The following is a 14,138-nucleotide window of genomic DNA, read 5'->3' as shown; positions in this document are numbered from 1 at the left end:
ATCACTTTGTTGCTTTGCACTGTGTGGGAGAGGAGTTTTCCCCTCAACTAGGGACTCTGGAAGAAGCTGTCTGCTGGGAGCAGGAAAACCCTGAAGACTCTACTGAGGCTCTGCATACTGGGACGATACATCACACGGGTTGCGGTGTGGTGAACTACCAACTGGCTTGCACAAGTCGCTAACAGTGGGCGTGTTGACGGGAGTGCCAGATGGGCTCTGTTGGTGTCCCTGCACAACTCCAACCTCCCCCTCTCCCAGGGAATGGCAGTGGCATCACTGATGGGCTGTTTATTGCTACAGCTCCACCCCATCTGGTGATCCACTCCTGTCCTTTCCATTCATCCTTCCGCCAAGTTACCTGTCCCCAGTGTTCAGCATGATGTGGCCAATGAGCACACTCCACTCCCATTGGACAGTCCTGGGGTTCCCTCCACCTCTTTGCTTTAGTTGTGCTTCTGTAAATTTTGTGGGTCTTTTGTGTATTTGTATTGTACGTTTCGGCCACTTGAGCAACTGCGCTCACACCGGAACTTCGGAAATAGACGGAATGATGGAATCTTACCCATGAGTTATGCCTGCTTGATTTGAGTATGTTCTCCCAAGCTGGCCCTAAACTGGTCCTGCCTGTGTTGATTTAGCATGCACTGGGAGCTCTGTGTATGTTTGTACATGGATGTCAATGTTATGATTAGACAACGCTGGTTGGTAGTGCCGTTTGCTTAGCCTTTGTATCAATAGTCATTTCATTCCAGGTTTGAATGACGGTGCTATGTAGGGCAGCTAACATTGCCTTCTTTTCTTCCAACCAGGTGCTTGGCACAGCTTTTGATCCTTTTCTGGGCGGAAAAAGCTTTGATGAAAAACTAGTGGATCACTTCTGTGCTGAAATAAAAGCCAAGTACAAACTGGACCCCAAATCTAAAGTACGGGCCCTTCTTCGTTTATACCAGGAGTGTGAGAAGCTGAAAAAACTAATGAGCTCAAACAGCACAGATATCCCACTTAATATTGAATGCTTTATGAATGATATAGACGTGTCTGGAAAGATGAATAGGTGAGAGATCCCTCTGATGCGGTTCAATTGTACTGGAAAGAATAGATTGCATGGAAACCTTTGAACAAAAAGACAAACGAGAAGGTTTATACTTCATAGGAAGCACGTCAGATATAGCTCTACGTTACAGTTCTGTCACCACAAGGATTTCTGCTTGCCCTGTGGGGCGTTCTTCCCCCTGCACACCCCCTAAATCTGTCCTAGGGGTTCCCCCAACCCTCTGGAGCAGATTTGGGGAAGGTGCAGGGTGCACACAGTGGCAGGAAGAGGAGAGGAAATTGTGCAAGCGGAAGTCTTTGCACTTGCGGGATGCGGTAGCTGAAGGCCATCCTTTGTAAAAAGTGTGAAGTAGCCTTTTCTAGGCATGCACAGGAGCTACTAATGGAGGCACCAGTGAACTGTCCTTATCCTTGTCTTGACCGGGCACAGGAGTGTCGTGCCCAGTGAGGTGGCGCTGCAGTGCTAGCTTCCAGGCAATGGTTTTGCTTACCAAGGAGGAGAGAAGTTTGTGGGGGTGCCAGCTCACCCGCAGGAGCTCCAGATCAACTTCACTGCGCAACTCCAGCCTCCTTGCCCCACCCTTCCTCCTGCTAAGTGGAAGTAACTGCCATTAAGTCTAAACGTAACAGTAGCACCCCTGTCTTTCTCCCCTTTCAAGTGAAAGCTCTCAAGACTCTGTCTCCAGCCACAATATGTGAATGTGCATTTGCCATCAAACACCTGCTTTGGGGAGCTCCTTCCTTCCCATTTTGTCCCTAGTTCACTGGTGCAGAAGAAAAGCTTTCTCTCGCTTTTGAACCAACCAAGGCCATCAGGGTTGAGCAATCGCCATAGACCGCCTTGCTTGAACTCCAGGGAAGCCTCAGCCCTTGGTTTCCCTTTGTGTTTTTTCTGCCTAGATCCCAGTTTGAAGAAATGTGTGCTGACCTCTTGCAAAAAATAGAGCTTCCCCTTCGTTCCTTGATGGACCAGACTCAGCTCAAAGTGGAGGATGTGCACGCTGTGGAAATTGTTGGCGGAGCCACGCGCATGCCAGCTGTCAAAGAGAAGATTGGGAAGTTCTTTGGCATGGACGTGAGCACCACACTGAACGCCGACGAAGCTGTCGCAAGAGGCTGTGCCTTGCAGGTGTGTGGGCAACAACCTCCTTCTGGGAGATGGGTCTCTTGGCTTCAGCTGGTCCACATTTTGGGGGTGCCTTTGGAAGGGAGCATTTCTGCTGGAGATGTGGCGGGTGGTGGAGCCTTAACCCACCCAGCATCGTTCTGCTCTAAATTTCCCCCACCCTGCCGGCAGCTTTCCCTCCACAGGTTAAAAACAAGTACTTATTAATTACATGTATGCTTCCAAAACAAGTCGTGATATCATGTTGAATCTGTCTGGATATATGTACCTGGCAACTGATTTTAGTGTTGCCTGGTTTTGTTTGAATGATGTAATTCTGTTTCCTTTAATGGCCACCCACTTTCTCACGGCCACGCATCTCAAGTGATGCGAGTTTCCCAGAAAAAAAAATTAGCCTCATTGGGAAACTTGTCGCTCCTATCTTTAGTAAATGAAACTTCAAATGTTTGACGCTTCCAAACTTGCGTTACGTGGCATTTGTGGTTGGCATCCATTTATTGTTGCTCTTGAGCTTGCAAAAGGAAATTTTTTATGCGGAAAAACTAAAAAAGTCCCGGGAAATTTTTCCCCCCATCCTACCTCACCGGTTATCCTCAAGTTGTATGGCAAATCTGTAGCTTCTGAATTAACGTACTATCTCATGTGTATATTTATTGTTTATTTAATGCTGTTTATAGACCGCTTTTCAGGCAGACCTCAGAGAGTAATTTTCATGAGATTGACACAAAAATAAGCATTACTTTTTATTTCTGAAAAAAAAAGTTCAAATAAAATGAAACAGGTGATTTGTTTGTGTAGAAGATGCTGTTTCTACTTCTGTCCTCAAGATAAGCTGGTCCTTTTGTTTGTTTGTTATATAATAACTTAATTCCAGGTAACGTGTCTCACTAGGATTACATCGTAAATTGGTTTTGCTGTTACAGCTTCTGCACATAAAGATGCTTCCTTGTCTCTGATGTTTAGTCTCTTCTGTTTGGCTAAACCAGTAGCACATCCCACTGTTTCTTCCTCACATCTTGCTTTCTCTGAGCTAATGGATAGAGTTTAACTGGGGGGAGGTTTCTAATTCCATCTTTTTATCTCTTAGTGTGCAATTCTGTCTCCAGCTTTTAAAGTTCGAGAATTCTCCATCACTGAATCCGTTCCGTTCCCAATATCACTGCTGTGGAGCACAGAGTCTGAAGATACTGATGGGTAAGAAACACCCCCCCCCCAAAAAAAAATTCCTGTTCTTGCACAACTGACCTCCTAATGTTAACGTGCAACTCCGGTTGGGGCTAGCCAGCTGCACAATTGGGGCCTGCATACCTTGGATTTTACAGATAAGACCTCATTGTGTGCTGTACCCCACATGGGTACAGCTGGTGATGTAGAAGGCAGGGCAGCTCTGTTGGGATTTGGGAAGCGCTGTACCTCATTGATAGAGCATCTGCGTTTTGTGCAGAAGGTCCCCTGTTCAGTCTTCAGGTAGGACTGGGAGAGATTCTCTCTGAAACTCTGGAGAGCTGCTGCCGGTCAGTAGACAGGGTTGAGTTAGATGGACCAGTGGTCTGACTCTGTATAAGGCAGCTTCCTATGTTCCTGGATAGGAAGATATACTTTAGATGATATTGGTGAGAGAGTTACCAATCAAGTCCTGAAATAAATAGCTCCTAGATATTAAAGTCATACCTACGGGACCGCCTCTCCTGGTATGTCCCACGGAGGACCTTACGGTCTTCAAAAAAAAACATCTTGGAGGTCCCGGGCCACAGGGAAGTTAGATTGGCCTCAACCAGAGCCAGAGCTTTTTTGGCTGTGACCCCGATCTGGTGGAACGCTCTGTCACTAGAGACTAGAGCCCTGCGGGACTTGATATCTTTCTGCAGGGCCAGCAAGACAGAGCTGTCCCACCAGGCCTTTGGCCAAGGCACAATCTGACCCCCTCCTTTGGTAATCCTCACAGAACTGTAGCCCAATGGTTGCCATTATTTTGATTCTGATTTGATTTTAGGATGAATTGATTTTAGAATGTATTTCAATTAATTGATTGTGACTTTATATAAATGGTGTTACTTTTACTGTTGTTAGCCACTCTGAGCCCAGCTTTGGCTGGGGAGGGTGGGATATAAATAAGTTGTTTTTTTAATTATTATTATTATTATTATTATTATTATGTGCAATACACATTTTACAGAAGGTCAGATGTGGTGGGCCAGTTGCAATCTACTGTAAGGTTGGCTTCAAAATAATACGGATGTCTAACTTGTTCTCCCTCTCTTTTGTTTTGACTGTAGAATTCATGAAGTGTTCAGCAGGCATCATGCAGCCCCTTTTTCCAAAGTCTTGACTTTTTACAGAAAGGGCCCATTTGAACTCCAAGCTTTCTATTCTGATCCCGGTGGCACCCCCTACCCTGAGAAAATGATTGGTAAGTGAATGTTCCCTTCTCAGCCAATATACCGGTTGCTGGAAAACACAGAAGGGGAGCGGGCTCTTGTGGTCGAATCCTGCATCTGGTTGGTCACTCTGAGGAGGACAGGATGCTGGACTCGATAGGCCACTGGCCTGATCCACCAAGTTCTTAAGATTTCAATCCTTGGCAGTGTTTAGCTGTATAAAATTGGCATTGCTAGTCCAATAATGGCCTAGTACACACATAATGTTAAACTCTGGTTAATATGACTGTGCAATTGCTGTGTCATGATAGAAAGACAAAATCAGAGCCTCACGTGGCATTACTTGCAGTTTCCCACCAAACCAACCATGACTGGAAACCAAGATTTGTTCTTGGCTTATTGTTCATCATTTGTTTGGCTGAAACAAACCACCAGCCCTGGTTTGCATGTAGCACCAAGCCTTGCTCTGGTTTGTTTGCTCCTTAGCATGGCAACAGCAGGAGTGGGAAACGAGTGAAGTGAGAGCTTTTCAGCAACATGTGCCAACATGCCGGTTTACATTAAACCATTTTTAACTGTGGTTTAATACTTCGCACAAACCAGGGCATTGGCAGATTTGTATCTCTGGCTGTGTGGTATACTGCAGAAATGTTGCACAAAGTTCCTTTTTTTAAAATAAGAAAGTAGCACTGGAGTTTTGTGTACACACCCAGTATTTTTTTTAACATTGCAGTGCCGACTGGTTGTTTCAGTGTTGTTGAAACAATAACGATAATTGCAATGGAGTTTCATGCCCACTCCTGTCATTGGATCTAGTAATGTTGGCTTCAGCTCTTAAGCATTAAAAGTCCTAGACAGTTTGAAAAATTTTCCATCCTTTTTTAGTCTTGCGTCTCTCGATAGTTGAGGGCCTTCTAGAAATGGCATGGTTTGGGGGATAATTTACGACTCCCGTGCTTAACTTTGGGACCACTCTCTTGTTTAAAGGCAAATACGTTATCCAGAATATCGCAGCCCAGAATGATGGGGAGAAAACTAAAGTCAAGGTCAAAGTTCGCATCAATACTCATGGCATATTTAGTGTCTCTACTGCGTCTATGGTGGAGCAGATGAAAGAGGAAGAGAATGAAAATCACAGTGTTGAGGCTGTAGTAGATGCTCAGAATCAAAAACCTTCAGAGGAGGACATTAATGTAAGTTGGGTTCTTCACCTGGAATACACGGCCATCCTTCAGTGGTAGGGGCACATTTCTTTCCATGTGGAAGGGCTGGGGTTCAGTCCCTGACACAGCCAATTAAATAGCTCAGATAGCTGTTCCCTTTGTGTGACCCTGGAGAACCATTGCCTGTCAAAACAGATGATATATAAGGCAGATTCCTATGTACGTCTGGTTGGAATACTTTAAAATTACTTAAGAGGAAGCAAGCTTTTCATTGTTCTATTTTCTTTTTCTATAAGATGGGAAGGGAGGTAATTCTACAGCCTTATGGGGAAAATTAGGCTGCATAAACACTGTACCTTTAAAGCACACACACAGACACCCTGAGAATTCTGGGCACTGTAGTTTAAGGGTTCCTTGGAATTTTAACTATGTGAGAAGTGAATTCTTCAAGGGAAAGAATGTTGTTCAAAGGTATAATGTGTATGCAGCCATAGAAATGGCGTGAAATGCCTTCCATCAGCTTCAGCTGGTGGCCCAGCTCTGCCCATCTGGATAGCCTAACTACTGTCGCCTACGCTCTAGTAACCTCTAGGTTAGATTAGTGCAATGTGTTATATGTAGGGCTGCCTTTGAAGATGGTTCAGAAACTTCAGCCTGTGCGGAACTTGGCAGCCAGGTTACTCACGGGGACAAGATGGTTTGAGCCTATTATACCAATCCTGGCCCAACAGCACCAGCTGCCAGTTAGTTTCGGGCCCAATTCAAAGTGCTGCTTTTGACCTAGAAAGCCCTAAATGACTCAGAACCACAGTATCTCAAGAGCCACCTCTCCCCGTATGACACTGCGATCATCACCTGAGGCCCCTCTTTGTGTGCCGCCTCCTGAAGAGATCCAGAAGACAGCAACACAAGAAGGGGCCTTTTCCATGATGGGTCCCCAGTTGTCAAACGCTCTTCCCAGGAAGGCTCACTTGGCAGCTTCATTACTTACCTTTCGGCTCCAGGGGAAAATGTTTCTCTACAACCAGGCCTTGGGGCTGATGAACATTCTGTGGCCTTTTAAATACAGTGGTGCCTCGCAAGACGAAATTAATCCGTTCCGTGAGTGTCTTCGTCTAGCGGTTTTTTCGTCTTGCGAAGCAACCCTATTAGCGGATTAGCGCTATTAGCGGTTTAGCGGCTATTAAAGGCTTATCGGCTTAGCTGCTAAAAGGCTATTAGCGGCTTAGAAAAGGGGGGGGAGCGGGAAAAAAATCTCAAGACTCGCAAGACATTTTCGTCTTGCGAAGCAAGCCCATAGGGAAATTCGTCCTGCGAAGCAACTCAGAAACGGAAAACCCTTTCGTCTAGCGGGTTTTCCATCTTGCAAGGCATTCGTCTTGCGGGGCACCACTGTACGTTTGTGGGAAGGGAGTGTTTACTGGATTTTGTTTTATTGTGTATTGCATGTTCTCATTTTGAATTATGTTGTGAACTGCCCTGTGATCTTTGGGTGAAGGGCGATATACAAATTCAATAACTAATATATTCACATTAATAATTATTATAAATTGTGCTATAGTACGCAATTCACCTATCAGATTGGATCATCTCTTTGGAGTTGTTCCAATAATTGGGATGGCTACTTGGATTTGAATTTCCATCAGCCTCAGTCAGGGATGCTGGGAATTTTAGTGTAACAACATCTGGACGACTGCAAATGATTTCTCTCTGGCAAAATGCTTATTTGTGATGCACTCACAAGTGACAAATTTACTTTTAATCATAATAATAATGTTTTGGAAAGCTTCTTGCAGTATCTTGTTTACAGCCTGTGTGTTATCAAGCATTAAATTTTTTGTAGATTCTTACTGAATCCATGTACATGTCCTGTTCACATCATTTGTGCCTGGGATCCCATTTCAGAACTTTATCCAGCAGGGCAATCATGAGGCTGGAGCTCAGCCCCAGGTACAAACAGATGGTCTGCAGACGTCACAGTCTCCCCCTTCTCCTGAGACTCCCTCTGAAGAAAACAAAATCCCAGATGCCAGAAAAGTGAGTGACCCTTTAATGCCTTCCGCTGAAGGAAAAGTAGAAATTCAATTAACTCGGTATAAAAGTAATCTCCCATCAAAACACTAGAAGCAACCTGGTGCTCCTGGCAACGTGTGTTGGCAGGATCAAGGTCGCTTGAGATTGTGCGAGAACTTTAAAAACAGATTTTCTGAGAAACGCCTGCCAATCTGGCATGTGTCAATGTTCTTTCTCTGCTGTCCGCCCCAGGGAAACGAAAAGAAGAACGACCAGCCTCCCGAAGCGAAAAAGCCCAAGATGAAAGTGAAGAATGTCGAGCTGCCTATTGAGGCGAACTTGGTCTGGCAGCTCGGAAGAGACCTGCTCAACATGTACATTGAAACGGAGGTGTGTGAAATGAGGGTCAGGCATTGTATATACAGATAGCAGTCACAACCTCTGAATGGTAGACCTTAAGTTGCTAAGATGGTACCACCCACGCACAGAGTGGGGAGGAGGTATTGGCATGCCCAAAGAAACCTAAGGGGGCAAAATCCTTAAACAACCCTATGAGGGCTATGCATGCTCAGTGGGTACCATAGCCGGGGTGGTGGTGGTGGAATGGGCACTGGCCAGAAGCACTCCACACATCCTTTTTTGTTGTTGCAGGTCCCACTTGTCTTAATCTCAGGCCCCATCTGCATTATACGTCTAAGGCTCGGTCATACAACTTTGGGCTTCCCCAAAAAAATCTTGGGAACTGTCGTTTGTTAAGGATTCTGAGAGCTGCTGGGAAAGTCCTGTTCCCCCTCACAGAGCTCCAAATTCTCAGAGTGGCTTTAGCGATTAGTCCCTCTTCCCAGGAAACTCTGAGAATTTTAGCTCTGTGAGGGGGAATAGGAGTCTCCCAACAACTCTCTTAACAAACTCAGTTCCCAGGATTCTTTGGAAAATTCTTATATCAATTTCTATAAGAATGTATGGGAGTATATTACTTTTTTGTGTGTGTGTAAGTAACACATCTTTGTTCTCTTCTCCCACCCCCACTTTCTCACCTTTTTCTCTCTTTCACTATTTCTTTATAATAGAAATTCTTGCAATAAAAGATTAATATAATATTGGTGGCTATTTAAAAAATGTGAATAAATTAAAAGCTTTACAGTACTGCATTTGTTTCACTAATATTTACAGTATTGTAAACAAAGTCGTTGAAGGGCCTTTGTGTTTCATTTTGCCAAGTATAGTTACCTGGTCTTCAGAATCTGATGATTTAATGTAATTGTTTTTGTTAATCAAATAGGGCAAGATGATTATGCAAGACAAACTGGAGAAGGAAAGGAATGATGCAAAGAATGCAGTTGAAGAATATGTTTATGATTTCAGAGACAAGTTATCCGGACCATATGAGAAATTTGCGTGTGAGCAGGTACTTACTTTATTTATTCAGCATATTTCTGTACCACCCTTAATCAAGAATGCCTCTAAGATAGTTAGCAAAATGGAAGTTACGTACTGTAGATATTCATCAAACAGTGGCTTCATATATTTAGCGTATCGTAACGCCTATCCCAACTAGTTTCCAAAATATTATAAATTCCACAAACGGGGTGGATTTCAGCAGCTCTTGGTACATTTGACAGTAAAAGTAACAAGTAGATTAGTTGGTACCAGTATCAACACATGTGTAAAATTATTTCTAGGAAGCTTTTTGATAGTCGCTTTGTCAGAGTTTCCCTCAAATTCAAGGTGGTTGATTTTTAAATCTTGGCAATCAAAATCTCCTTTCTTTATGTTGGCTGCCTCGACAGCAAGGTGAGGAAACTCTTAAAATCAAAGGGCCGCCTTCTGTCCTGGGGGGCGGTATATGCCCAATGGTGGTTGGAGGAGGCAACAGATGACATGTCACATGACAGTCAGCGTTTTTCCAGCCCCCCACCCCCATGTTTCTCCATCCCGGCAAGCAAGGGGCATTCTTGTAATTCATTGATCACAGGCACTCAAGAGAGTGTGGCATGGGGGGGCGTTGCTTGGGGAGAGTTGTGTGGGTCAGAGAGAGGGGCCTGCTGGGTTGCATTCAGCCCCTGGGTCTGCTCTGGAGCATCAAGAGTTTAAGGTGGTGCAGATGGGGCTTAAAGGCCCAGTAGGGAAAGGAGATCAGCAATTGGAGGCCCAACCCAGTCTTTAAGGAATGGTCCCTAGCAGGACTCTGGTTATGAATGTAGAAGCTAGTGAGGTAGGGACAAGGGGTGTTAATCTACTTGTGAGGTTGAAGGGGCTTGGCCTGCCACTCTCCATTCCGTTTAGAGCCATGGTTCCCAACGTGGGGCACACGCCCCCACAGGGGGGAATTTGATTTTTAAGGGGGGCAATTTGGAAGCTTGTTTAGAACATGTTAATGGCCTTTAAGGCTTCCTCCACGTGACTAGGAGTTCACTTTTTGAATAATCTGAATTATATGTCACCGGGGGGAGGGGGGCACCAGGATTTTAGAGATGCTTAGGTGGGGCATACCAAGAAAAGGTTGGGAAACACTAGAGAGCCAGTGTGGTGTAGTGGTTAAGAGCAGTGGACTGGTAGTCTGGTGAACCGGGTTTGCATCTCCGCTCCTCCACATGCAGCTGCTGGGTGACCTTGGGCCAGTCACACTTCTCTGAAGTCTCTCAGCCCCACTCACCTCACAGAGTGTTTGTTGTGGGGGAGGAAGGGAAAAGAGAATGTTAGCCACTTTGAGACTCTTTCAGGTAGTGATAAAGTGGGAGATCAAATCCAAACTCTTCTATTGAAGCTCAGAGGATCTTTTTGCCTTGAGAAGTCATTCATTGCAGGAGGGTTGTATTGTGTCAAGCCTTTCCCCAGATACATGGCGTGTGAGCTGGCTTCCACATTTACTGGAAAACCTCTTAAGTTTTCCCAGGACACTTAGGACTCCATTGTTAGGTTTCCCTCGGAGCTTCTTTCTCTCCTCAACAACAATCCGTCAAGATTGTGTGGCTTTATTTTGCACCAGTTAACATTTTGACTTGTTTTGTAAAGTTTTCCCGGTAGCAGAGGAGTGGGTTGGCACAATCTCGAAAACGTATTCTTGGGACTTTTGCTTAGGATCGCCACCGCTTCTCCGCGCTGCTGTCAGAAGTAGAGGACTGGCTATACGAGGAAGGAGAGGACCAGCCTAAACAGGTCTATATGGACAAACTGGCTGAGTTAAAGGTATGGTTACTTTCATGATGTGGGTGGTGTGAAAGGAAGAGTTGTTACGGGTTGATTAAATTCCTTTCGGGTCAGAACAATCCTTGCAACTACGTAAGGCTCAATACAGTCTCCCATGTATTCTTCTGCTGTAGATTTTATCAGTGGGTTACAGCAAGTATTTTTTTCATACCCAGGCCCCACTTTTAACCCAAACATGCATTTGGGGAACTATTTTTTAATCTTTTACCAAATAGTTGCATGGTGGTCCCAGCCCACCAGTTGAAAACCCAGTTTAGTAGAGAAAGTATAATTTATCCCATTATGAGGTGGTGTTCTGGTCGACCCTTAAGAAACCATATGAATATCTTCCTGGGTTCAGGGGCTGTCTAATAATTCTGTTACTGGGATAGGTGTTGGCAATATATCTGAACATTGGAACATTCATTCACTCATTTTATTTGTAAATTTGCTTTTACACACACACACAAAATCCTGCTCAAAGCAGTTTACAACAAAGAAGCAGGGGTGCATTTCAACCAAACATTACAAAAACAAAATTTCATAATAACATAGCCAATCAAAAAATATAATAACCAAAAAACCACATTTCAATAGTCTGCATCTCTCAGACCTGCTTTGATTAATTCATCACTATTCGCCTTTACAGCTGGTCCTCCTGCAGCTGTGATTTCTGTATTACTTTATATTTTGCCATTTATTTAATGGTTAGTCAACCGTAATAAACATTTGATTTATTAGATTTGGGGGGAGTTAGAAGAGACTTTAGGGGGCAGGAAGATCCAGTGCAAGGGGCCAAATACCTTTTCGTAGGCATTTGAGGTGGTAGATAAGCCATCCAAATGTTTCCTTGAATGTATGGTGAATCATTCTGGTCTCTCTAGAAATTTGGGACTCCCATTGAAGCAAGGTATCAAGAAGCAGAGGAACGACCAAGCTTGCTGGATGAGTTGCAGCATAAAGCACAAAACTATGCCAAGATTACTGACGAATACAGGAAGAAGGTATGTGTGATATCACTGAGAGCGAATTTGATGTGTTGTTGCTACTTGTTCAGTTGATTTATATCCCACTTTTTGACTAGTCTTCAAAGCAGCTAATAACTTAGAATTATAAATATGTTTGTAAAAAATGTACACCCACAAAGCTGGATGCAAGAATTAAAAGCTGCAATGCGCAACAATTAAGACATAGATTAAAGCATTTAAAAAAATAAGATATTAGAGCAGCATTTATGGTCCAAAAGGTCTCCTGAAATAAAACCATTTTAGCCTATCTGAAACTTGGTGAGAATGGTGGCTGCCTGATATCTAATAAGAGAAAGTTGGGCCCACAACTGATGGGAGTTGTAGTCCAAAACATTTGGGGAAACCTCTGAGATACCTTTCTTATATGGTGATTTTCATTCAGCCACTAGCCCAGCAAAAACTGCAAAGTTGAAGACAACAAACCAGTCTTCCACATGAATAATATATTTGATTTTATTTGGTAATGGCCAAAAATTCAGTATGGTTTTAAGGCCAGATAAGCATTTTTATTTAATTTCCATGTCCCATCAAAATTTTCCAGCTTCATGAAGACATCATATTTTGTCATAAAGCAAATTCCCCATATCTTCCTTCCAAAACTGTCATTATCACAAACTAATCTTAATGCAATATGAATTCCTTTTTATTTCGGAAATAATTAATCTTAAAGGCTTCCCCCCAGCAGAATTATTACACACACACACACACACACCTGGTCAACCAAAAATTAGAAACAAACAAGGGAAAATGTTTGAATCAAATATTGGCTGCCTGATGTAACTTGTATGTCAGCATCATAAATCCTTTCTAGTTGAGAGTTTGGCAATCTTTTGGCAGAGCTGGCCCAGAGTAACCTCAGAAAACTCACTGACTGATCATATACCCATTATCCCTTGCATGATTTTTAGCGAAGTGCAGAGTTCAGGCATGAATCTTTCTGTACTTTTATATATAGCCAATAACTGATAATTTATATTTCACCATAAATGGTTATATAGCCCAATCTTGTTTCTTACATAGGAGGGTGTAAAATGTAAGGAAGACCATTGGCCATGTATTTGCCAGATCTTAGAGTAGTTTTCACACAATGTGGGCCAGACACACAACTCCCCTCTTTACATGAGTCCCAAAATGGGAGAAGAGGAAGCGCTCATTATTCACACTTTCCTGTTTATCCCGTTTGAGGGGATTATGCAAAGCAGCACTTAGTTCAGGGATTGGCAACCTTTAGCCGAAACAATAGCCGACAGCCACATCAGACGTTCAGCTTACGAAAAGCGTTTGAAAACCAGAACACTTACTTCAGCGTTCTTGGTTGTCGGGAACCAAGGTTCATAACTGACATCCTAGGTTAAGCATCAGATATAGGATATTACTTGTTCATCAGCTTGAGGATGCCAGGGAAAACATAATCTCCAATGTACTGCATTATTCTGTGTTTCAGAATGAAAAGTACCTCCATATTGACGAAACTGAGATCAACAAAGTAGAAAAATGTGTCCGTGACACAATGGAATGGCTACACAACATTCGGAACGCCCAAGCAAAGCAAAGTCTAGATCAGGATCCTGTCGTGCGTGTGAATGAGATCAAAGGAAAGCTGAGGGTAAGTGTTAATCATGGCACAGAAACACTTTCTGATGGTTCATCTCCCAGGATAGACGAGCCTAGGTGAAGTTCATTTTGAAGACAAAGGGGGGAGAGCAGGATGATCTAATGCAGGCATAGATGTTGAGATATTGCAGGGCTGGGGCCTTCCAGACGTCGCTGGATTACAACTTCCATCATCCCTGGCTATGTTTTTGTTTTTTTTATAAATAATTTTTATTAATTTTCCAACATACATTTATAATATCCAATCTAAATTTATCACATATTTTCTCTTTTGGACTTCCTTCAGCCTCTCTAACAATCATCCATTATTCATTTTTTTAATTACACATTTCCTAATTTTTAATATTGCATTTTATATACCTTCACCCTCTTATTTTTCTTCAACACAATATTCCTTAAATATTCACAGAGCTTTTTGAAATCCCACTAGCGTTGTTTGCTCATCACATATACATTTCAAATAATCTGAGAATTTCCCCCAATCTTCGATGAACTTTTGGTCGCATAGATATCTGATCTTCCCCGTTAGTTTATCTAATTCTGCATAGTCCATCAGTTTCATTCTCCATTCTTC

At 43.3% G+C, this 14,138-nt stretch overlaps 2 protein-coding genes across 5 annotated transcripts in view; one reads left to right on the top strand and one right to left on the bottom strand.

Annotated features, from left to right (window-relative positions):
* The window catches only part of HSPH1 (heat shock protein family H (Hsp110) member 1), a gene marked incomplete at its 5' end in the record, with an annotated part of 48,123 nt that overhangs the window by 32,525 nt on the left and 1,460 nt on the right, over positions 1–14,138 (top strand). For 2 of the 4 annotated variants that reach the window (XM_081004096.1, XM_081004099.1), the window contains 11 exons: positions 810–1,054; positions 1,954–2,182; positions 3,267–3,373; positions 4,456–4,589; positions 5,545–5,750; positions 7,626–7,757; positions 7,986–8,123; positions 9,016–9,141; positions 10,815–10,922; positions 11,807–11,926; positions 13,395–13,556. In XM_081004096.1, coding sequence (XP_080860222.1) covers positions 810–1,054; positions 1,954–2,182; positions 3,267–3,373; positions 4,456–4,589; positions 5,545–5,750; positions 7,626–7,757; positions 7,986–8,123; positions 9,016–9,141; positions 10,815–10,922; positions 11,807–11,926; positions 13,395–13,556 — 1,707 coding nt within the window. The remainder of the gene's footprint in view (positions 1–809; positions 1,055–1,953; positions 2,183–3,266; positions 3,374–4,455; positions 4,590–5,544; positions 5,751–7,625; positions 7,758–7,985; positions 8,124–9,015; positions 9,142–10,814; positions 10,923–11,806; positions 11,927–13,394; positions 13,557–14,138) is intronic. The other 2 variants (XM_081004098.1, XM_081004097.1) reach the window with 2 other exon arrangements.
* Positions 13,633–14,138, bottom strand: part of LOC308476475 (cilia- and flagella-associated protein 337-like) — a 33,293-nt gene continuing 32,787 nt past the window's right edge. The window contains exon 31 of the transcript XR_013985915.1: positions 13,633–13,744. The gene's annotated coding sequence lies outside the window, so the exon portion shown is untranslated. The remainder of the gene's footprint in view (positions 13,745–14,138) is intronic.

This window comes from Podarcis pityusensis, assembly GCF_964106645.2.
Source record: "Podarcis pityusensis genome assembly, chromosome: 4".
NCBI lineage: Eukaryota > Metazoa > Chordata > Lepidosauria > Squamata > Lacertidae > Podarcis > Podarcis pityusensis.
The sequence above is the reverse complement of the archived record's forward strand: the minus strand, read 5'-3'. Positions and strand labels throughout refer to the sequence as shown.